The sequence below is a fragment of the Coturnix japonica genome, chromosome 14, assembly GCF_001577835.2.
Source record: "Coturnix japonica isolate 7356 chromosome 14, Coturnix japonica 2.1, whole genome shotgun sequence".
NCBI lineage: Eukaryota > Metazoa > Chordata > Aves > Galliformes > Phasianidae > Coturnix > Coturnix japonica.
The window spans coordinates 3,790,020-3,815,121 of NC_029529.1; the positions used below are offsets into that span (position 1 = coordinate 3,790,020).

The window sequence follows — 25,102 nt, forward strand, 5'->3', positions numbered from 1 at the left end:
AGCCAGCATTCGATTTTTGAGTGTTTGATCCTGACTGCTGTTTTGTTCATGGGGAAACTGGGGAGGAGAAGAGATGCTGCAGGTTGGTATCTTGGAAGAGCTCAGCTCAGGTGCCTGAGAAGAGAACAGCAGCCAGTCCCTCCCTTCCCAGGCCCTGGTTGTGGTCTCAGGTTGCTTAGCAGAGAAGTCAGATCCTGCTCCCAGCATAACTACATACTCATCAAGTCTGAGAGCTTTGCGTGTTTTCTGATCACTTTTCATTTTGGCTTTTTGTTTTGAAATACTTTGAGTACATACAGTTGATCTCTTTGAAAAAGTACAGAAGGTATGGCAGAAAATTACCGTAGAGATTGAAAAGCAGGAAAGCAGACTTTTAATTCTGCAGTGTAACCTGTTGTTTCAATGGCCCTAACATACATTATGGTGTAGGCTTTAGACACTCATTTGTAATGCTTGATCCAGTGGCAAAAGCTCGTTAAAATCAGTGTGAGGATGTGTGCCAGAGTCTGCAGGCAGCTTGAAACAGTAATGCTGAGAAATGCAAATTGCCTGCTTTATTCTGTCCTGGCATTGCCAGTGATAAAACCTGGGAGGATACACTGTCTTTTTTTCCATGTTCTGTTTACTGCTGACCAGAGATGCTGTGAATAACTGCCCCGTCACTGCTGTCTGAAAATTTGCAATGGAGTTTAATTCAGATTGCCATATCACATTAACAAAGCTTTCAACTGAGAACCGAGCTGTGATGGGAGCGGGAGAAGTTGGGGACAGCTTCAGAGCTTGCAAAGTCCCCATGGTATTGTGCAGCATCTTCTGCCAGTTGGAGAGTGGAAAGAAACAAGTTTTCCATCCTCTTTTTCAATGCACACCAAAATGTTAGAGAGATCGTAAGAAACCAGTCAGACTCTTTACCCACTGTAGCCTCGTTTCATTAATGTTTGTCCTTGCCTCATTTTCACCACATGTAAAATGAAGATAATGGTTCCTACATCTTCTGTAGAGGTCTCTGGTGTGCTGGTAGAAGCAGTTATTATTTTTCAAGAGTACTTTCTAATTCTTATGCTTTCCAGTGGTTATAAATTGTACTTTTTAATGGTAGGAGTGAAGGTTTTGTGCAGAGTTATATCAGCTGTTGTAAATGGTCCACTTTCTCTCTTTGCTGGGTTTCACATTTTCTGTATTTGTATGCAGAGAGAGAATCAGAAACTACGTGGAAAAAAACGCCATTTGGAAACAGTTGTTTTAAACCATTTTTGTTGGTTCTTCTCTTACTTGAGCTAAGAAAAATAGATAGCTTTTTTTTTTTTTTTTTGAAAGATGCTCTTTTATTCATGATATCTTCTGTGTTGGTTATCAGTATTAATTATTACGAGCAATACCTGCGGTTCACTGTAAAATATACAGTTTAATATCTATCCTGCCTGTATTAGGGGAAAAGTTCAAGCACTTACCTCTTTCAAAGATGGCTTTGCATATTGCAAAATGATTTACAGGAGATTCTTAATGTCTATCTGCAATTTGGTCATTTTTATTCGGCTCATAAACCTAAAATTTATGACCGGCCAAAAAAGTGAGAAATGCAGTTGGGTTGAAAGCCAGCGCTTCCAAACTTTGGGGTATACACTAAAGTTAAGCCTTATGAATTGTTCTATCATTTATGTTAAAAAGCAGAAACCAAAACCAAAGGAACAAAACATTCCACCCTCAATTTGTGCATCGTTGCTTGGCTGGGTTGAATCTAAGTGATAAGCAGTGAAAGTACCAATCCACGTGGTGTGAACAGTAGAGCTGTAGGATGGTTTGGGTTGGAAAGGACCTCAGAGATCATTTTGTTCCAACCCCCCTGCAATGGGTTGGGGCACCTCCCCACCAGACCAGGTTGCTCAAAGCCCCATGACGTACACTGCTCTTTTATTGACTCTAGTGCCTGCATTACAGGGCAAGGAGCCCCAGAGCACTTAGGTTACATACCCAGGCATGGTGCAGGTACCCACAGATGAGGCCAGGAGGAGCAGCATCACCTGCATTCCCTTCCAGTGCTGGCTGCTGGAGTGCAGAGAAATGCTTGGAGTGTGAGGAGCCGTGTTTGTGAGTTATGGTGGGCTCCGTTACAAAGCTGCATTAAAGCGTTTTGCTGAAATACCAAGTAATCCTTTTCAAAAGCACTAAGTGGAAATGCATTGATTTTTATTTTCTTTCAGCAACGAAAATAGCTCAGGATTATTACTATTTTTAAGAGTGATAGAGAAATGTCAAAAATGCTTCAGTTGTACTTTTATTTTTATATATATTGCTTCAGGTTTTGTGCAGCTTTTTGTTCTGTGTTTTTTTTTTTTCCCCTCTTCTTTTTCTTTCTCTAGTTAAGGCTTTGGAAGGCAGCAGGAGGGGGAGGTTTGTTTGGTTTTTCCTAAAAGCTGTTTCTATTTTGAGCCTTCTCAGAGATGCTGTGGTTCGGTATGTAATATATAACATTTTATTGTCTTAAATTTGGTCTGTGTTATAAAATTCCTTGTCTCCTGAAGAGCCAAATGGTCTGGCACACCTCAATCTCTTCTTGATAATTACTCTTGGAAGAAAGGAGGGGAGAGGAGATGACTCCATTGAGCTTTTTCAGCAGTCTGTAGAGAGGTCAGCATTAGCTTTTGATATTGTGTGTGATTTATTCATGTAGTATTTCATTTCACTGAAGATAAGCATGGATGCACTGAGTTTACAGAACTAATACCAAGATCAAAAGAGGGGACAGAAGTCACAAGGCAAAGCCAGCTCAGCTCTGTAGACTAATGGACATCCCTTCCAGGAAACTCATGTTGCCGGATACTAGAAGACAGCCAACTCTTCCCATCATCACTCTGGTTTTATTTTAGCTGCAGAATATATTTTTAATCCATACCTAAATGCATTTTGTGCACGTGTTTGAGCAAAATGATTCATCCTTCTTCACCCTGCGTGTATAAGTTGTTCTGGGAGATTTTCTGTGTATGAGGGAGTCAATGTCTTGGTGCAAAGTGAGCCCTGCAACATTTTCCTGCTGTTTTAGCTGTCCCGGTGTTTGACAGCTCTGCACTGATACACTGGCTGTTACCATCCAGATAGAAAATCTGTGTCATTATTGTTATTTCCATGGCAAATGAAAATGAAATGGGTTGATTAAAACTAAACAGTGTCATTGCGTTCTGCCTAATCACACCCTGCCAGTTAATTTCAGACTGGTAACCTAAGGACAATTTGGAGTTGACTACATCTTGTTAAATGTAGGGGGGATTTATTTGTTTTAGAAACATAGCACGAAATAGATGCCATCTGCATCTCAAACAAGTACATTTGTGTCTTAGGTGACACAAGCATAACATTGTCTCATTTTCTTTCATTTCTCCCCCTTAATTTCCTTTATTAGCTGTAATTCTGTTGTGACATCCCAGTGTGGTATAATGATAACAGAAATCTCTAAATAAGCAGGAGCATGAAATACAAAGTTTTGGGAGACAGGAGCGCCGTGTAGAAAGAAGTGTCTGTTTTTCACCAGTGGAGCAAAGCCTCCTTGCCACACGTAGAAAAGGCTGTTTACTGTACATGCATCTGGAAACAGCGACCCAGCCATTTTCTGAGAGGGTAAAGAGTCAATGCAAGATCGAAAAGACATCACGCTCTTCAGCTGCAGCCTCTGAGAGCAGTAGAAAGGAAATCAGAAGCGCGTTAATGCAAACAGCATTTGTACTTTCCAGTAAGGTATAACTAAATTCATTTTTAACAATGCCAGCCCTGCCTGTACTGCAGAAATACTAACAAAGAGCCTGAGTAATAACTTCCCCTTGGATTTCTTTTTACAGTACTTGTAGCGTTCTCTGAGTGTGTATTTATATACTGTGTATAAACAGGCAGATACAAAAACCTATTCCATCTTCCGGAGAAGAGAGATGCTGTTTTATTCTCACTTCAGAAAATTAAATGCTTATCCATCTGTGGAATTATTTTTGAATGAATAAGTTTGTAGACTTTCTTTAGCTGGGTTATTATTTGCTCTTTTGGAACATTCTTTGCTTTCACAGTTGTTTTGTTCTTGGTACAGAGGAAATAAAGCGATGTGTATTTTTCTCCCTGGTGAGGTTTGAGGCAACCCTATATTATAAAATAACCAAAGATTGATAATCACAAAGGCTGCAAAGGGAAAGCCTCCACTTTATTTAGAAGAACATCTGTGCTTTTAAAGAAGAAAAAATATATTTCTTTTGGTAGGAAAAATCTTTCTTTGGATTTTGAGCTCTGCTGTGAGTGATTTTGCCCTGCTTTTATATCTTAGAGTGTTCTAAACATATAAATGAAATTTGATTTCCTTCAGAATCTCTGTGACCCGAGCAGCACTACTTGTATTAAGGAATGCATCCTTTTGTAGAACAAAAAGAATAAGTATTGTGTTTTGGTCAGGAGGGTGGGGAACTTAAGACCATATGGAGTGGACCTGAGGCCCCTGATAACCTATTTCTCAGAATATTATTTTGACAAGTCATTCCATATGTTTGGTTGAGTTAGCTGTTGGAAGAAGGCTGTGGGGTATCTTCTTGCTTTTCAGATCCACTCTCCTTATGTAAAGGCTTGGAAGCGGCAGACCTTTGGGAGCAAGGTAGCAATCTGGATCCCAAAACATGTTTCACATATAAATATATAAATAGAATGCGGCAGGAGTTGACCTTGAGCTTAAAAAGTTGCTCAGCAAGTGCTTCTTGGTTTGAATAGGAGTTTCAACAGCCGAGAACAAAAGTGCCTATTTAGGTTCGGTGTTATAAATATCTGTCCAAGTACTCTCTTAAGCCCTCGTAAATCGTTCCGTGCCTGAAGCATCAAGGATCTGAGGACAGGTTTTGAAATTTGAGTGATTTCTGGTGGGTTTTTTTTTGAAGTTCAACTGATGTTTAAATGTAACAAATTTTAATCCTCGTTCTCAGAGTGGATTTGCTGGAGAAAGCTTTGATCAACACCTTGCTTATCCAGTAACTGCAAAAATGCATTTGCATGGCTTTAAGCTGTCTTGTGCAGATCTATATAAGCACTCTTATATACATGTTTTGCATAATGATGGCCAGTTTGGTGGCCTGTACGCATTTACTGGCACCAAACGTCTCTGATGCAGAAGCCCTTCATTCCATTGTGAAGGACGAATCAACCGTGGAACGCTTTCAGACTTCTCATTTGCTGATTCTCCATGAGGACACAGTTAAATTCTTTTGGGAAGATCCCAGAGTTTTAAACAGGCAGCCAGGCGCGGTACATACCTGAGTGTTAGGAAATTTCTAAAATCCAGCAATATTTATTATTTATCTCTTCTAGTATTTGATCTCCAGTGGTTGGCAACCCTGCCTGTGGCAAGGAGGCTGAACTTGATGATCTTTGAGGTCCCTTTCAACCCAAACCGTTCTCTGATTTTGAGATTTCCTTGAATTTGCGAGATATCTGTTAGTATTCTCCCAAATCTAAGTTGATAGTAGAAAAATCCAAGTTTTGAAGCTCATCTAAGATTTAGTAATAATTTTAGCTTTCTCAGAAGTACTTACGAGATTATCAGTACATGTGTGCAACAGCCTACTTCCAGTGTACTGCTTTACAACGTCAGCTTAAAAAGATGCTATGAAGGCATTGGTGACTATTTTCCCCTTTATTAAAGTCTGGTAAAGGACAGAGAGGAATGTATTTCCTCTCCCCCCACCCTCCTTCCCCCCATTTTTCTTTTATTATCACCATTCCATTCCCAAGTAGAAGTTTACAAACTTCTTACAAGTATGAGGAGCAGCAAATGGACTGATTGATTGTCAGCTGTGTGATTTTATTTGTCCTTTAACAATGTAAGGAGTTAAGAAATTAAAGTATTTAAAAAAAAAAAAAAAGAAAGAAAGAAAGCCACATTTGAAGGAACATTTGAAAATAGAGGGTGGCACCGTTTTATTGTCTCCCATTTCTTTTCCTTCCCTGCTGCTTGACAATAAACCACAATCTGCTGGTGAGAACTGCAACATCTAAAATACCGGCAGTTCTGCTTCACACAACACAGCCGTGTTCTCTCAGCCTTTATCTTTCCAGTCAGTTTTGTATTCCTAGGCTGATAACTGGCAGTTTGAGTTTATTTAACATCCACATGGTAATGTGTGGTTTATTACCTTGATTTACAGTTATTAAGAAAGCATGTGATAAATATCCAGGTATGTGAAGCTCCAGGACAGCAAGATGCTAAAAGTTCCATTTTGTCCTCAGCGTAGCATGACCCTTGCTGTCTGCTGCAGGGATACATGGGCAGCAAAGCATCACTATCCAATCTCAAACATGTTTCCTCCCTTAAGTTCATGCCTGTTTATATTTAGAAGGATGCTTCTCTTATGATGCGCTAAAGTGCATCATAAAAATATTACAGCCTCTTAAAAATCATCTCTGCTGATGAGTTACTTTAAAATCTTTCCAGACATGAGCATGTTTCAGATGCTCAGGCTTAATAAAACCCCCAGGTTCTGGGTGCTGCTGCAGTGGGATTCTCCACTTGGTGCCCCTCGCTCTGCTTTGAGGTTGACTCTGAGGCTAATAGATTCCTCTGCTAGACCATGGGTTTCTTTCTCTCCCCTTTTAACTGCTGTTGAATAAGATTACACACTCTATCCTCTTATATAGCCAATATTAAAGCTATCTGGTGAATTGAAAAGCCACCTGAGTGTTCTTTAGCTAGAATAGCTAGAGGCTCTGTATTTTTTCATGTTAAAAGCTCTAATGATGTGCTGGATGATAAGTTTCTGGGCAGAAAAGAACCCCTTGCTGTGCATGGGGGAAGGTCAGGTCGGTGACAGAGACTGAACTGCCAAATTGCTTTTTTTTTTTTTTTTGCACGAGGAGTTGTGAGAAGGGATTTTCGGAGTGTTGGAGCAGAAATCTGGTCTGCTTTTAAAGTGAGCTGCTGAGTCATCACAGGGAGCTGTGTAACTGAGAAGTGGCTTAATTTCCTTAGAACTGCATGGGACAACACTGGGAATTTATTGCCGAAGTAGTCCTAAAATACAGAGTGGCTTTGTAGAACTTAGCTAGTAGAAAAGAGGGGAACTAGTCTGGTTTGCAGAGAGTTGGGCCCCCAGCAGCAGTTGCTGGGTCATTAAAGGCATGTAGAAAAAGGGAAAAATCAGGAAGGAAGCTGTATATACCATCTCTGTCCCATCTGGGGAGCAAAACTAGAGAGAGACAACCTGAAGAGATGCCACTCTGAACCCCCAGCCTCGTCCCTTTGGTTGCTGCACAAATTCCTCTGATCCACCGTCAACCTCATCAGGCCCCTGTGTCTCATTATGCCCAAGGGTAGATCCTAAAAGCTCTCTACAATATTTTAGAAGCCTTTCAACCTGTATTTTAGGCTCTGTTTTATGTAATGCAGTATAGAAAGCTCTTCTGTGCTGTAGTATCTACACACAAAAGGGTATAAGTCATCTTGTGGCTACAGCTGAGTTCTCCATTAATCTTTCCCTAGGGCTAAAACTAACAGCTCTTGCAGTCTGTGAAGTCTTTACAAAGGGGGGAAAAAAGCTGTTACAAATGTGGCTGTTATTTGTTTAAACATTTGGAAACATTTATAATGTGATGCTAGCTGTTCTTTTTACCCTTGCTCCTATTCTTTTGTTTGTATATATTTCAGTGAATCCTTTAAAACTTGTCAGGCAAGAAGGGTTTAGCTAGGTAAAACTAAGACCGTGAAGGAGTATGATTGTTGCCTATAAATACTTAAGGAGGTAAAAATCACAGAAGGAGAAAAGAGATTTAAGCCAAAAGACGGCTTTGGCAGAGGAACAAATGGGGGTACGTTGGTTAGGAATACATTTCAGCTGGGAATTTGGAGTGCTTTTAGTGGGTTGAACAAAGCTCTAGGAAACGTTCCAACCAGGATAGTGGAGTCAGAAATGCTCAGTACTCTTACGACTACCCAGTGTGTTCAGAAACAGGAGATGGAGAGGGGCTGACACACAAGGTACGTTCCAGTCCTGCCCCAAGCACAGCTGGCAGGAAGCTCCATGCACATGAAGCATCTTCTTGCCAAAGGTTTACGGAGTTTTACAGAGTCTGAGCCTTAGAAGAGGTAACAGGAAAAATACATTCACTATGCATCTGCTTAGCTTAGTAACATGAATATTTTCACCCTTCAAACTGACCAGCAAGTTCCTGACATGAAGTGCATTTCGAATGGCTTGCAGAATTGCAAGCTTGACTGGGTAAAACACGCTTTGTAGGATAATTATGTTTGGGTAACTTTAGCTCTTAGAGTTAAAGGCATCCAGAGTCCTGTTGTAACACACAGTGCATCACAGAGGCCAAGAAGGAGTGGACAGGAAAGGGAGGAGTGCAGGTTTTCAGACTCTTGATTGCTTTTTGGCATGGGTGATTCAACCAAGAGCTGTTGATGAAATCTTCAGTAAGTGCTACTTTTCACCAAACCCACCCTCGCACTCCACGTATTTAATCTGTGATCTGTTTGCTGTGGTTCTGTTGTTGCTGTTTTGGCTTTGTATTCTTTCTCTCTTTTTGGTTTACTTGCAGTGGAAATGAATCATGCATTTGATGTGATGTGTGCAAAGCTGGTCACGTTGACAGGAGTGTATTGAGTCAATAAATATAACTGACCTAGATCATTCACTTGTTTTGCTTGTACTGTGTTTTGTAAACCTTTCCCATGTCTGGTGTTTTATTCATATGTCATGATGTCTGATGTCTAGATCAAGATGAGGACCGTATATATAAGAATTTGCTTGCAGTGATTGATTCAAGCAACTAGGCTGCTTTCACTATAAATTTAATCCAGAAAGTGAAGTTTTTGTTGTTGCTTTCTTAGTATTTTGAGTCTACAGCCTCTCAAAGGTTGGAAGATCAGAAATAATACGTACATTTGAGGATTCTTAAGATATCCACAGGTACTGAAAGTCACAGTGGTTCTTCATATGCCAACTCTGTGTAATTAGATGGCTAATTATTTTATAAATACACAATTTTGACTCACCATGCTCCATCTGGAGTTTTAGTATTAGCTGTCAAACTAAATAAATGTGATCAAGACAGGAAAATCTCTTATTTTTCTTTATGTTTAGAAATCTGTGCAGAGATCTGTACAGTACACAGCAGTGTACAACAACATCATCTATTTACCTTTTCTTGATAAATTAATATCATTCTTGCTGGAATAGAAGTGAGAAAATGAAATGGTAACGTGTATTATCTTAACAGTCTTTCATTGCGTAATCTGTTAACATACAATCTGATAAGTAGGGAACAAATGAGCAATGTTTTAGGGCAGCACTTTATGATTGATAAGCATACTTTTGTCATTATTTGTATAGTGATACTCTCTGTCCCACAGGTGGTTGTCAACATTTGCCAGACTGTTGATCCAGCTCCACGTTGTGTTGTGCATCTTCTACTGAAGAGGGAAAGGGAAATTAATCTTCTATTGATCAAGATCCAATTTCTGTTGTGTGTTTTGTACTGAAAAGGGGAATTAATCCATTATGGAAAAAGTGATATCTATTCCATTAGATGATTTGTATTTGTAAGGTCTCTTTTTTTTTTTTTTTCTCCTGAGCAACCTTGAGATGCCACGTGAGGGTCAGTTCTCCTTTTTGTGTTACATAGGCTAAAACTGTATGTCCTTGATGCCACCATATTCAATTATTTATAAGTAATTTTTTTTGCTGCTGGTGTTGGACTCATCTCCTATTCTACCTTTTTTCTAATGCAGGTAAAAGAAAAGAAGCTTTGCACGTATCCTGTATGTATCCCATAGTCATTGGAAAAGGCACTTCTGCAAATTGTGATAGTCTAAAAGTCTATAGGAAGGTTATAGGGAAGGTTTTCTAATCTTTTTCTTCCAGGTTAACTTGTTCTGCTAGAGGTGCTCCATGTCTCCTCCAGTTTAGATGTAGGGTACTGGTGACCTTTACCCCAAAGTGTTTTTTCTCTCTTAGATGAGTTTGCTAATGCAAAGAATTAAATCCAGTTTTGGGCACTGACTCCAGTGAAATTCCTTTCTCACTGAAAACAGGACTTTGAAAAATAATGGCAGTAGTAATTAAGACAGTAGGAATGAGTAGCAGTAAACATCCCATCCCAGCATTCCCAGCACCCCTGTCCTGTGTTACATAAGTCAGGTGATCTGGGTGTTTATTTGGGCAATTCTCACTCCTCTTGCTCATGATAACCTCAGTTGTGTTGTGTCATTATCAGGCTGGGACCTATAAGCAATTTAATCTCACAGGCTTAAAAATACAACTTGCTATTTTTCTCAAGTCTGATCTCAAGCTATTACTTCTTTTCAAGAGATAAACGCTTCCTCTCACCTTTTATTAGGGCTGGTTGGCACAGTGTCTCCCTGAGAAGAATTTGAGCATCCATGAAGTATTGCTCTTAATATTCTGCACTGCAAATACAGATGTAGATAAACTTTGCATGCCATAATGTAAGACCTGGGGAAGAAGCTCATGTTTATGCATTTCTAAAGGGAAAAGCATATTTTGTTTGGTGTTTTGTCATATGGCCTGAGTGAGATTTCATCTCTGTTGGGAAAATTAAACATTCAGGTGACTTTGACAAAGTCTGTGATGTTTATAAACTGTAAATTAAAATATTTAAAATCTCTTGTACTCAATATGACTGTGTATGGAGGGAGATAAAAACACTGATTGTGTCTTTCTAGAGATTATAGGGCAGTCTACAGAATTACAACACTTAAATAACAGAGAGTATAAACTCAACAGCTCATCAGCATCAAGATAAAAGTAGAAGTCAGTGTTACAGACCACCTGGGAATGCTTTCGCTGTCAGTCAGATGGGAGTTAAAAGGTGGAAGTGCTGTGTGATCCGAGATCAGAGTTGTGCAGACACACACAGGCACTGATGAGAAAAACAAGTAGATGATGCAAGAGGCCATCGCTCTTTTTTCTCTCTTCCCTTATTCTGCAGAATTTCTGTACATTCTGCACAGTCTCCAAGGGAGCTCATGTTTAGAGGGACCAAAAGACCCTGGATCTCCTCATTCCATTTTCTATTATTATTATTATTATTTATATATTTTGAAATTCTAATATGGAAAAATAGTACTGATGGCAGTTAATGTTATGGGCTGAGAATGGCAGCTTTTCAGGAACTGCTTCATGAGCAGTGTGGGATCCACTGAAACAATTCCAAGATGAACTCCCACACATGTGAGTTATGGTAACTGAGCATCAAAGGTCACCTGGGGCCGTTCCCAAAAGCACTTCACTTACTGGGCCTTACTAGATATTACTAATAATCACAGGGTGTCTAAGGAGTTGGTTTAGAAGCAAAAGCTGGAAATACTGTGAGGGTTGTGGCTAAAATAGGTACGGTATAAAATAAAGCAGAGAGCCTTTCCTGAAGAAAACTGTTTGGATTGGGACATTTGCCTGTGGCAGTCCTCTGTCCAGTCTTCTATTAAGGACTAGGATCCTTTGTAGAATTCCTTTTGTTTCTGTGTCCACAGCTGCTGTATTTGGCTTATCCTCACTTGCTGCTGCCTATGACTTTGCTACCCTGCTATTATTGCTGTGCTTTCCGTTGCATTATAGCATTACAACTGGGCACACTAATTCCACATTACAGCCCCATTTGAGACTCTTTAACATAAAATAAGTCCAAATTCCTCCTTTGGTACGTTGACCTGATGCAAAACAGGACTGCAGGCTGTACTCTGCATGGATAGCTCTGGGAATATCCTGGCTGGGCCAGAGTGAGCTACTGCAACAGAATTCTTTGAGCTGCAGCATGAACCTCAGCTGTCTTTGAATATGAAATAGGAATATGCACGCTCACTAGTGCTGTTTAGACAATACTTTGAAATGTTGGATTTTTTTATATATGCTTGTTACATTGGGAGCTGACCTTTGTATGATTTCACTTAGAATCCACGTACTAGCTGTTTTGGTGAGCTCTCAGTATCACATTTGTTCACCCATTCAAAATTGTTATCAAAAGGCTGCTTTAAATAGATTTGTTTCAGGGATGGTATGAAATGAAAATAAGCACATACTTTGTTTAGATCCTTGTTATGGTTTTTAATAGTCAAAGCAACCTTACGTTTTCCTGGTTGCAGGCAGAGGAAAGTGCTCTTTTATTTCCCCTGCTTATCTGTTTGCTGCACAAAGAGCCTTTCCCATGGGGTGAACTCCTAGAGGTTACAACAAAGCTGGCTTCTGTTCCTGGGTTGTTTTTAGTATGGTTGAGCCATTCTTCAGGGGAGCTGATAAGCCGAACAAGTGGTTTTCCTCTTTTGCAGATGAAGATAAGAAATTATCATTGCCAAATTAGTAACTTGTTTGTTGTTCTTTTAGTGTTTATTGTTGTAAACCTTCGTCTTGTGCAGAAGCAATGGTGAGCAGGAATGCTAAGGTTATTCTCATCAAGAACCTGTTCCTACTCTAATTGGCACTTGGTTTATACTTTTTCAATTGAGTCTTGGAAGATTCCACCATGGAGATCTTCAGAAAGCAGATTAACTGCCCAGGAATACTGTGGAGCAGAACTGCTGAAATCTTGCTTGTTGAGATCCCGTGCAAGTTGTGTATGTATGTTGTGTCAGGTGAATGGAGCATATTTATGGGACGAAGCACGTACGCATTTATCAGTTCCTTAAGTACTTGTTCAGGTGGTATTCTTAATGTGCTAGCATTGTACTGTATGCTTTCATCTCCTTCAGTACACTATTTGTTATCAATTACAAAAGAGTCAAAAGGCCAAAATGTTGCCATTCATCAGTTCAGAGATCTGCTGACCTGGTGACCTTTGAGGCCCATTACCTAAAACTCAGTCTATCTGAGAAAGGAAACAGAATGTTGAACAGCTTTTGGCAGGCTGCTTTTTGGATAAGCAAAGAATTTTCTGTCTATTTGCTATTATTTAGGACAATATCATAAAAGAGAACATCGGGGTTTGCCAATATCCCGTTCTGCTTACCAGTTAAAAGGCATGGGTTAGCATCCCTTGCAGGAGACATCTGATGAATTGAGTTGGATTTGCATCAATTTACTTTTGCTTTCATTACTTTTCTCTAATTTACTTATTGGATTCCGTATCTTTAGAAATTTTTATTACTCTCTCATTCAAGCTAAAAAATAGCTAATTTTTCTTTACCAAATGAGTTGCTTGAAGCAAAGTACCTATGAATACATGGGTATTTTAATTCACTTACTAAATGTACACAGACAAAATTTACAAGCAGCCTTTTTACCATTTTTAAGCGTCTGCTGACTGTTGCATAAGCTAAATTATTTACAGTACGGTGCCTCACAAAAGAGGAGCAGATTTAGGTTATTTACTTGCCTGATAAGAAAAGGGGATTGAAGTTGCTGCGATATGCTGCTTTGTTAATTTTATATTTGTTCCCCAGTGTGTAAAATCTTTTTAAAGAACTAACATGAGTACTGGCAGGCTCTTTTGAAATAGCATGGAAGTGCGAAGATTAAACAAAACATGAAACGGTCTTAAAAATATAAGTCAGCAAGTGCTTGATAAAAATAAAAATGCTCAACAATAGCAAACCTTCTGGATGCTTAATTTATTTGCTCTCTATTTGAGTGTGGCCTCTGCTCTCCGTCTAGGAGTAGTTCTGTGAGTTGTGTGTGTTTTGAATGATACTACCAAGATGGGGGTATTGAAACAGTGTGTTTGTACAGTATAATGAAAGCCGTTGAAAATGGTCACGCTGAAGATCTCCCTTTAATGAGGAGATTAAAATCCATGGTGAGGTTGAGGAGTGGGAATTTGCAGCTGTGTCACTTGACAAGATCCTTTACCTGAGGTGATTTGGTCCTTGCTGTTTGTGGGTGTGTGGGGTATTCACTGGTGGCTCTCTTTGCCCACACAGGTGCCACGAACCCATCTGACACCACAGCTCCCATCATCATCATCCCTCCACAGAACACGAGTGTTGTAGCGGGGAGCAGCGAAGTCACATTGGAATGTGTAGCCAACGCAAGGTATTGTAAAAGCAGAGGGGCCGTGAGCAGCTGATTTTAATGCACTTTCCTTTGCTAGGAAGAACATAGGATGTTCTTTTCATTCTTTATTATTCTAATGGTCGAAGCAGAATGCAGTGTGTCCCTTGATCTTCAAAGTAACCTTAGGAATAATCTTATTTGTCCAACATTACTGAATTAAACTTTGATTATTATTTTTTTTCTTGGCAAAATAAGAATGTAGGCAGAGTTACTTTCCCACCTGTGGCTTACCCAGTAAAGACAAGAATAGTGCTGTGCCATCAGCAAGCATTATCTTACAGAAATAATTATGCTTCAGTTAAGTAATATTTCAGTTATATTGCATATTGACATGGAAGGTGATACCGTTTAAATCAACAGACTGTGCTTCCTAGTAAATAAATTAGGAAAGATCTCTTATGGAGTAATTTATTACAGATGTTCTTAGTTTACAGTGATTATAGCTCAACTGTTCATAATGCAGCGTAACAGAGTTCACAGCATTTGTTTTGTGCATGTGGCTGTTTCCAATGCATTCTGGAGGGAGTGAGCAGTTGAGGTCTCCAGCTGATAGGAGGACCAGCTGATTTACATTCTCCTCCAAGGGCAGAGATGTTCTTGATATGGTTAATATTTTCCTTGTAATTGAGTTATAATGAAAGCACTTTCCCATGCAGCTGACTCACATAACAATATTTACTTCTTTTGCTTAGAGAAATCAAATTATTAGTACTTAACTTCTATTGCTGTATCAATTAGCTGTTACTTGCTTATCGCCACTTGAGCAGTCTGTATTTGAAGTGCACAAGTTATGTGTGCATTTACTTCTCAATAGCCAGTGCTGGAGATAGAAGGAGCTTTATAATCCGTGTATAACTGCAGACAAGATTGTTCTGTAATACGTTTTATTGTATTATTATTTCTTTAACCTCGGTAGACCTGTTGAGAGACTAAGCATAACATGGAAGAGAAATGGAATAAAAATCACCAGTGGAATTAGCAGTTTTGGGAGGCGCCTCACGATCACCAACCCAACCTCTGCTGACGTTGGGATGTACTTCTGCGAAGCAAAACTGAGGGACAGCACAGAGGAACCAGCGAGAGCCAAAGCCTTCATTTCTCTAATGGGTAATTAATTCTCAAGGCACTGTGGGGTTTTTTTTAGTGAAACAGGCTCTGAACTGAGGTATAGTAGGAAATAAAATTGGTATTTTAATGTTTTGCTGACCTTACATTTGAACCTTTCTTCAGAGAACAGAACAAAATGGGTAGAAGGGGGTTGTCTTCTGAATTAATTCAGCCGCTCCTCCCCATGAATATGAATTCATCAAATAGGTAATTTTAAACACAGATCTGATTCTGAATCCCTGGTGAAACAATGCATTTAATCAGAAGTTGGGGGAGCACAGAAGTAAAATCCTCCTTGGGCAGCTTCCACATCTTGGCTTTTAGCTGCACTCCTGGTTAACTCCCAGCTTGCTTACATCTAGTTTTAGTATGTCAAGTGCCTGTATTTCTGAAAGAATTCTTTGAGGAGCACTGCTATGCATCGGCTGTCATGAGAGTCAGTCAGGAGCCAAGGACATTCCTGGGCACACAAGCAGGCAGACTGAGGTGACAAAAAGGAGAGGGAAATAGCACTAAAATCATTGCTGCGTGCTGGACTTTCAACTCCAAGAGAAGCTTTGGGTTTATTATTTTTGATGGGGCATTCAGCCCAGTCTTGATGGAGGGACAGACCATGTTTCCACCATCACCTCTCTGCTGGAATTTTACTGGAGCGGGGAGGTTGTCATTTGATAATGTAGTTATCGTGCACGTCATGTTCTGACTCAGCAGCACAAATGAGCACACTGGACACAGTGTAGGGTTTTGTTTAGGATTTTTAGGATAAAGGAGACGTTTTGGAATAGTAAGCCAGAGCTGATTGTGTCAAGTCTGGCTTTTATCTAATAGTCACAGAAGCAACTGTGTGAGTGTCCTGGACAGGTTATTGCTCTGGCAGTGATACAGGTGTCGGTGTTGATCAGAATTCATGCCTGTGCATTTCTGTAGAGGGTTGCAGAGAGAATTCAGCACAAGATTCTGTACTCTCCTTCCAGCTTCAGAAAATACAATTTTAAAAAGCCTGCTGTGTGGTCTGTTTTCTACTAAAGCAATTCGAGGTAGTTTATGCTTAATGAGAAAACAGCTCTTCCCTCTGCAAAGCTGTGCTTCGGGTTCATTTGTAGCAGTGAGTCTCTGTTGTATTTATCACCTACTGGGTAAAGTTTGGTTCCAGTTCTTTTTCTTTATACTGTGTTTGTTAGAATTATTGCTTTGCAGCTTCCGTGCCCCTTAAGGAGCAGAGACAGATTTCACTGACTTATGGTTTTGGTTTAAACTCTTCTATATTCATAAGATTTTATTGTAACTAGTTTAATTTTGCTGCTGTGGTGTCAGATCCAGCCTAATGCAGTACTTAAAGCAGCCTCTCTGTTGAGGTAGAAGATTCTTAAATACAGTTACAATAAAAGCGAGCAGCAATCATTGGGGAATCATATTAAAATAGAAACACTGCCTTTATTTAGTAGCTTATCTGCTCTCTTATTTTTAGATGTTTTATTTATTTCTTATCCAATTTAAGGGGGCTGTCAGGGAATGAAGTTATGAAAAGGCCTGTAGATAAGAACAAGCAGATGAAAGAAAGCAGAAACAAATTGGTTACCCATTACTTTTATTTCCTTCTGATGGAACAAGACACTTCAGTTGCAGGTGTTTACTCAATGTGTCAGCAAAGCCTGGAAGATTTCTTTATTTATGAGTTTCTTCCTAGTGCTGGGGGATGGATCTCTAATTCTAAACAGGAAGCCAAATCAAAGGATTAATAGTTAATGCATAACTTATATTCAGCCTTCGAGTTCCTGAATAGATCCGGCCATTGTTTAATTAATCAAGAGATGGGTTCTGAGGGACAGTACAGGCAGGATTCAAACCTAAGCATTTTTGTAGTGTATCCATCATAGCCTGTTGGAGCTGTACTCAGAGAGACTCAGGAATGCTCATTCATTTGCATACATAACATATTTACAGAGCGTGCACATGAATAGTGACCTGATAATGAGCTATACTTCTTTGTAGAATAATGCAGCAAGGACTAAATAAGGGGTCTTGTCTATTGGAAAAATGAAATTGTGGAGATAGAAAAGGTTTGTTTTCAAAACAGTTTGGAAAAGTCAAATAGAGACCCTCGGAAGGCAATAATAAGAGCTTTGGTAGATCAGTAAAACAAAAAGTTCTGCAATTAATAGGTAGAGTAGTGTCAGCAATAGAAAGATGCATCAAAGATATCACAGGTATTGATAATGCTATAGGCTAGTACTGCATGAGCAAGGAGGGACAGCCTGCAGTTCCCTGTGGATGTGGCAGAAAGCCTTCTGACATCTTCATATTGTTGCAGCTAAGATAAACTGAGGTGGTTCCAAACTCTGGTTTTATTAGCTGCAGTTGTTATAAATTTTTAAAGGGTAGCATATTCCTCTGTTGGCAGAGTAACAGTTTGGGGAAGATTTGTTGCAGATTAGATAAGAGTGCGTTTGTTTTATCACTAACAGTTTGAAGATTAAGGAATTTAAGGAGTCTACTTGTGAGCAAACCAATTTGAAGACTGAACTAACCTTAAATTCTTCTGCTGCGGTTCTGCAAGTTCCATTGTTGACAAATTGCAATCACCATTTTTAAATGGTTCTTCTATGGGAAGTTATGTATATGAGGAGCTCAGAAGAACACAAAAACAATACTGCTTTTGAAGTCAGATAGTAAAATCCCACATGGGGACTTGGGGAATGTCCAGCTCCTGCTGTGATTTTCACAAGTAGTTCCCATTCTCTCAGTTCTGCAAGCAGATGTGTTCCTTGGGTTGTTACAGGAGTTTAGAATGCACAGAGAGTAGCTGGCAGTGGTGGAGATGGTTGTACCACGTAGTTTCCTAGATAATGGCATCTTTTAAATAAGAGTTTTTCCTGCCACAGGATTTTTCCTGTAGCTGAAAGCATGCAAAGCACAAAGCAAGAAACTAGGAGGGCCTTTTCATCTGCTTCTGTTTTAACTTTATATTCATTCAAAGAGAAATCCTGCTTCAGGACACTGTTACACCCGTGTGTTCCAGCACAGGCAGCCTGCTCTGCTGTCTGGAGGTACAGACCTGGTTACCTACAAGGCACTCACAACTTTCCAGTTCCACTTCTTTATAGGATATTCACCAAATAAATTAGTTTATGCTAATGTTACAGAAAGGCTTCCATGTTTAGGGCTCAATTTTCCTCTTAAATATGCAGGCTTCAATTTGAGTGGTGCAGGATTTTCGGCTCTGGAGGAGCCCCTGGGGCTTTCTCTGTTCTTTCTGACTTTCATGTATGTATCTAGCATTAGGTCACACATCTCCAATGCAGCTTGAAGGGTATGTAATGGATGCTGACTGCTATCTTTTGAATGTTAAAATCAGTGACCATGTAACTCTGCGTGAGGGAAGTTAGAACAGTATCACATTTTGCAGGCTCCCAGGGGCTTTGAAGAGCAGCTATCTTTTGAATGATGTCTGTAGTGGGGGAAGAAAGAGAAAACAAAACAACAAGAAAACAAACAAAAAAAGAAAACACCCTTAAACCTTCAACAACTATTAAAAGCATGCATTTATATTCAAATATTCGTTTTCCCCTTTGGCTGTACTTGACCTCTTAGTTAAGATCACTCAAACACCACTGCAATATCTGAACAATGTAGTATCTGTTTCATTCAGTCTGAGATGTGACCTCTCTCATTGTCTAGGACACTGCACTGCCAGAAGGATGAATGCAGTGTAATGGGTCCTTTCCTCCTCTAACTATTGTGATTCTATAATTTAAATCAAATGTTTGACCTGATACCAACAGGCTACTGCCATTCCTAGAAATTGTTGTGTCTTGGGGATGTCTGGCCTGTTATGTAGTTTGAAAGACGTCGTAATTTCAACACGGAATTATTGCCTACAACAATAAATGTTCAAATTTGCACTATATGATTCAAACCAAGCCTTATAAATATGTAATAGAGTCATATATACAGACGACCAGAATACCCTTTCAAAATGCCAGCTGACCCCTGCAAATATTGCTGCAGTTTTACGGCTTCTTTCTGAAAGTTGTTTACCAGGTGGTGTGTATAACCCAAATGCAGACACTGCTGGGCCTACAGCCCTTCAAACACACTTGTGGTGTGCAGATCATAAGTTTGACCTATCTAATATATCAGGGGACTTGATTTTGGTGCTCTGCGTCCTGTAACTAGAACACTTTTGCCTTAATTTCTTCTACAGTCTGTGTTAAGTTGAAGCCACAGATTCTTACTACCCAATAGAGAATGCCAGCACATTGGAGCATGAGAAGAACCTTCTGAGCATGCATGGTGCTAGCATATGGGGCATGCATATGGGTAAGGAGCAGAGCTTGCATGGAGGCCACTGTTCCACTTCACTAAAAGCCCTAAGGATATGCCTGCACTAGTACTGCTGTGATTCTGTCTTACCAAGACCAATTTTCCAAGTATACTAGATGTAGGATGTTGCAGCACTGTTGTCCATAGGGATTCTACATCTTCTAGAACTTCCTTACAGATCAGTACTGTCTTGCTGTCCAGGCTTATCTTTAATTCCGGGCACCTTCAGTTCACTAAAATTCAGTACATTGTGAAGTTGCTTCTTGGAAGAATTTTTGTGTCTGTGTTCGTCACCCTAAAGTAACCTAAAATATGACCACTCTCTGCAGTTCTTGCCTTAGTTTTTACCCCTCTTTCTCCAATTTTAGCATTTGGCCAAGCTTCCAGCTGCTGGAATGGCTGGGAGAGCTGAGTTCAGCAGGCTTTACTGTAAAGAAAAACTTGGATCTGGTCTTGAAGAAGACTGGAAGTCACATCTATTGACAGACCTGCACTTGGAAAGTCCTCTGGGAACTGTCTGTGGACTTTAGATTGCATTTTTTCTGCTGCTCCTGCCCTTCTTCTGCCTTGTTTGCTTCAATTTCCTCCTGCTTATTTCAAAAATAGCTGATGTAAACCTTCCTTTTATAACATTACAGTCTTGTTTGCAAAGTGTCAGTTAGCAGTGGCTTGAGGTTCTTTGTCAGGCAATTCATTGCTTGACAAGTTCAAGTAGGCATGTCTTCATACAGTAAGCTTCTCTGAGGGTTGCATAAAAGCCAGTATGGGATTTTTAGGAAGTAGCACAGATTGTAGGATAAGATTTTGGGAGAGATGCTGGGAAAACAGACTGTAAATATGCCAAAGACCTAGTTCCTGAGCAGTGGTCATGGAGTTACGAGTGTCTTTGAGGTCACGTTAAGGTGCTTTGCAGCTGAACTGCAGGCCCATGCTAGAGATAAATCTTCAGGTTTATTACTGGTGCATGAATATATTGCTGATCTAGGAGAAAGTTTGAGAGCTGGCAGCTGCAGGTTGCCAAGTTTAAAAAGTGACCTGTTAAGATCAGAATTCCATACAGTAGGGGAAGGCGCGAAAGGTGCATTCACTAACTCCCTAAAAGGAACAAAATACTGGCAGAGGAGGCATCTGTAGAAGAAGCCAAGAGCTAGAAGTCTAGGTGTTAGATATATAGGTCTAGATGCTATTTTACTACTCTGGTTTCACCACCCTTCCCCCCGTCTCCCCTCACGATCAAATTAAATTGATGTAGAAGGAAATAATCAAGTTTTATTTTTAGAGAGATAGATGGACTTGTATATCTGTGTATCTACAGACACAGACAAGTAAGGAGACCAAAAGCTTGGGGATCAAAAAGATAAAACTTTGAAACATGGAATGCAAGGAGAACATCAGACAAGGCTTGAAGGATGGAGTGGGATGGAGGAGCATACTCAGAATGCACTTGGATGCATTGCAGACGGCTCGGCAGTGTAGATGATCAAACATGTCAAACTGCATCCATCAGTGAATTTCAATTAAATGTTCGGCTTTCCAATTTGTTGTTTAGATTAATGCATGAGATCATATGCAATAAATCACAACTTATTATGTATGTTTATTAATAGCTTTATATTTAGGCAGTGAGGATCGATAATGTTAACACATGTATATTATTAGAATATCATAAATCACAGAACTCATTTTATTGGTTTTCCTGGATAAATGAATATTCAGACTTTTTTGCAACCTCACCTCCTCCCCATAAGACTTTGAAGGCATATTGATTGACTTTATTTGGAATGAATACAGAGCTGTAATATCCATTGGTGCCCATAAGAGGCCCCGATTCTGTACACTCAAGCAAGTATTTTATTGCAATTAGCGGGAAGGAGTGTATTACAGTGCTAGTGTTAATGATGTGTACCTACCTGCTGCTGTTCTGTTCTGCTAGTTGAGGATGGCAACACATGCTGCTGCTGTAGGTGGTAGCAGGAGAAATAGGGGAAATTCCTTAAATTGAAAATACAGTGTCTTCTTCTTACAAGCTACTTATGTTGTCTTTTCTGTGTTATCGAACCCTTAGCGGTGAGTTTGTCTCTGCTACCATAGAATTCTAGTTATAATCAAATAAAATGATTCTAAAAACAGTACTCTGATAATTACATTAAGCACACTATGACAGTTTTTAGCTACCATGATGATTACTGCAACCTTAATGCCTATGGGACTTTGACACGATGCTCTCCAATTTTATGCTGCATAGAAGAAAGAGTAACATGATGGTATACTGTACCATTGCAGGAATCTTGTCTTTGTTTAATTAAACGTCTAATATTTTTTCTTTAGTCCTGATAATAAAGTGTGGACTTTTATGGTTATTGCTATAACTTCAATTAAAGCATTAAATCTGTTTGCTTTCAAGAAATAAAACAGTTGAGAAGACTTTTTTTAATTATACAGCACTTATCCTGTGATGTTGGCTCTCTGACGTGCCACGGCACTTTATTTGACATGCTTCATGCCTTCATGAGGTAGAATTCAGTTTTGATACTGAAGCAAACTATCCAATAAAACGCTATGTTGTAAATATAAACCCTTATAAACCTCTTGGGAAGGCCTTTCTGAATGAAGAATTAAAACGTTCCATGATTCAGACCTATAAAATGAAAAGCAGTCCCTGCTCTGAGTATTAATTTGCAGTGCAAAATGCTAAATCTTACCTAATGTTGACTCGATGCTATGGAATTCATACTCAGCAAAGCGAGAATTTGTTGGCTTTTTTATGATGCTTTTACTACCAAAAAAAATCCTCCAAGTAGAAACTCAGACCAAAGAGACAGTTCATAATACACCATGTTAAATAAAATGCGTGCACAACCATCATATGAATGTCATTATGTCAACTTCTATTTTTCATTTTACCTTGGGTTTCTTTGCTTACTTTTGTTTGTTTCCTCTGGTCTGAAGAACCACCCTATTTTACTGCGGAGCCTGAGAGCGTGATGTTGGCTGAAGTGGAGAAAGATGTGGACATCCTGTGCCAAGCAATGGGTGAGTGTGCGCATGTATTCAAACTGAAATCAAAAGTATGTTTACCCTGTACTGAAGAAAGCATCTGGCATCTACTTTTCATGTTTTGAGGCCTATGCATTATTGTTAGCTATCACAGATCTCAATATAAGGTACGTGGAAGGCATTTGGCTTTGGAAAACCTGCCATAAATTGCTGCCTTACAAACATAGGTCTTTGGAGCCAGTAGATTAGTTCAGGTAAAAGTGTGGTTGTGGAACCCATTGTTGCACTGCAAACAAACAGTATTTCAGTAATTCCTCTTCTTTTCAAATTAGGGAACTTCTGTAGCTTCTGTCAGTAGCTCTGACATTTAAGTGTAGATAAGAGTGCTGCAGAAGAACTAGTACAGGTGGTTTTTAATTAGCAGGTGTTTTAATTACATAAAGGCCTATAGATGTTAAAAATTCCAGCTTGGACTAACTGCTGTTTAAGATTTAGGTCCAGAGAAATAGAAGCACATCCTATTTTAGCACTCCAGAAAGACATCATGGTGTTGTGATTAGAGCCACCTTGACTCTATCACTGAATTGCTGTGCGACTTTGACAGGCTGCTTAACTTTTTGGTTTCTCAGCTTCTCCCATGCTCTGTTTTGCAGGCGGTACACATAAAAATGGAGCCTTGAGCTCCTTAAGTAAAAAAAAAATACTGTATTTGTTAAAAAAAAACCCGCACCCAGTTCTAACTGACGGCTTATTTGGATGGGCTCCTTCTTCAGATCAGAGCCAAAAAATAAATTCTTGCATATTTATTTTATCTGCGTCAGGATTTAAATGTTGGGGTTTATTTTTGCTTTATATAGGAAAGAGTCAACACTGCTTTTCTGTAGGAAGCTTTGCAAACATGTTAGCACAATAAGGAAGCGTGCATGTAAGGATGCTCCAGCTGATTTGGAATTTCAGAAGCCTTTGATGAAATTTCTTATCAAAGGCACTTGTAGAAAAGAAGCTATCGGGTTATAAGAGACAAGGTCTTGTTGTGAATTAATAGCTTTTTAAGGAGAACAAATGCTCAGTTTTCAAAGCTAGGGCCTGGAGTTCCCCAGGATTCGGAGCTGTTCAACGTGCATAAAGAACAGTAAGATGAGACTGTTTGCTGATTGCATAAAATTAATCAAAACGGTTGAAATTAAAACTTAATGCAAGAGAGTCATGAAGTGTTTGATTTGAGCTGGCTGGACAGTAAGCTGGCAGGTAACGTCTTTGAGAGAGGTGAAATTAACTCTTTCTATCCAGAAATGGTGCGTCTTTGCAAACATTGGTTCTCTGTCAAGCAGCGGATTGAAGTGCTGGGAAGGTGGAAATAATAATGTATGCATTAATAATGGGCTTGCTTGTATATAGAGTATTAAGCAGAGGCCTTCTGATCTGTTATTGCATAGACCTAGCAACCACCAGCATTTATAAAGAGGGTAAGTGTAGGTTGCTGATTTTCTGCTCAGACCAGGAGTTAGAATAAGGCATGTGGGGAGCTGCAGGCTGCCCTACACCTTCGTTACAAATAGGAAGACAGATTGGATTTCTCCCGGCCCCATCAGGTTCTGAGCACAAAGCCCATTTGCTCAGGCTTTGTGCACCTTGAATGTGTGAGAGACAGATTAATTTCACAGTGTAAGCAGAGATTAACTGTAAATAAAATTGCAGCTTGCACAGACTAGCTTTATACTTCACTGTAATGGAGTTTCAATGTATCAGACTGCGCAGTAACCATGCTCTGCTGTATATCTTCCAGCACTTGCTGATGCTGCATGCATTTTCAATGGCTTTTCTTTTAATGCTTTTTTTTATTTGTTTATAGGAAGTTTTGGGCTGCAGGCATTGAGGGGGTGTCTGGGGAACACAGTTAATTGGACTTTAGTTCTACCTGTTTAGATAAGGAGATGGAATGATGTTTTTGGGACACCCCAGTTGTCCTCTGGGAGCTAGAGAAGACTATAAAAAATAAATAACTAAAATGACACAACGAATATTAAGAGTCTTTTATCCAGAGTCTTAAATAAGTGAAATTTGGCAGAGAGACAAACATCTGTTTCACAGATGGGGAAACTGAGCCTCGGCTTGCATAAAACATTTGCCAAGGTTACACAGAAAGTGGCACAACCCAAACCAGTCTGTCTCCTTCCCCTCCTCCTCCATAGCACCAGATTGATTTGTCAGCTCAACTTTGGGGGGCAGGGGGGGGGAAATAGAGCACTGTGTACATGCTGAGAATTAAGCTTATTTTACTTCATATTATGTTATTTTAGGCCACTCTGTAATCTCTCGAACAATAAGGTAGGATAGGATGGATAATGCTTGGAAAGGCATCGTCCAATATGTATTTAAAGTCTTTTCTTCTCTTCGTATTTTTTTGTTCAGCAAAATTTGTAGAGAGGAAAAGAAGCAAAATTCCTCGGAGGGTGGCATGAGGAAAAGCAGGGCGGTGGGAGAGTGGAGAAGAAAGGAAGCTGGTTTTAGCCATTTTTATAGCTAAAGAGGTAGTGAGATGATAAAAGAAAATGTGTACAACTTGGAAGACAAATCTCTCTGGGAAGATCACTAAAGCCCAAATGAATGCTGCTGACAGGCATCAGAACGCTTAGATAAGATCCTATTATTCAGAC

At 39.6% G+C, this 25,102-nt stretch overlaps 1 protein-coding gene across 3 annotated transcripts in view; it reads left to right on the forward strand.

Moving 5' to 3' along the window:
- Window positions 1–25,102, forward strand: part of SDK1 (sidekick cell adhesion molecule 1) — a 360,897-nt gene that overhangs the window by 199,131 nt on the left and 136,664 nt on the right. For all 3 annotated transcript variants that reach the window (XM_015876860.2, XM_015876861.2, XM_015876862.2), the window contains 3 exons: window positions 13,886–13,997; window positions 14,935–15,125; window positions 22,398–22,481. In XM_015876860.2, coding sequence (XP_015732346.1) covers window positions 13,886–13,997; window positions 14,935–15,125; window positions 22,398–22,481 — 387 coding nt within the window. The remainder of the gene's footprint in view (window positions 1–13,885; window positions 13,998–14,934; window positions 15,126–22,397; window positions 22,482–25,102) is intronic.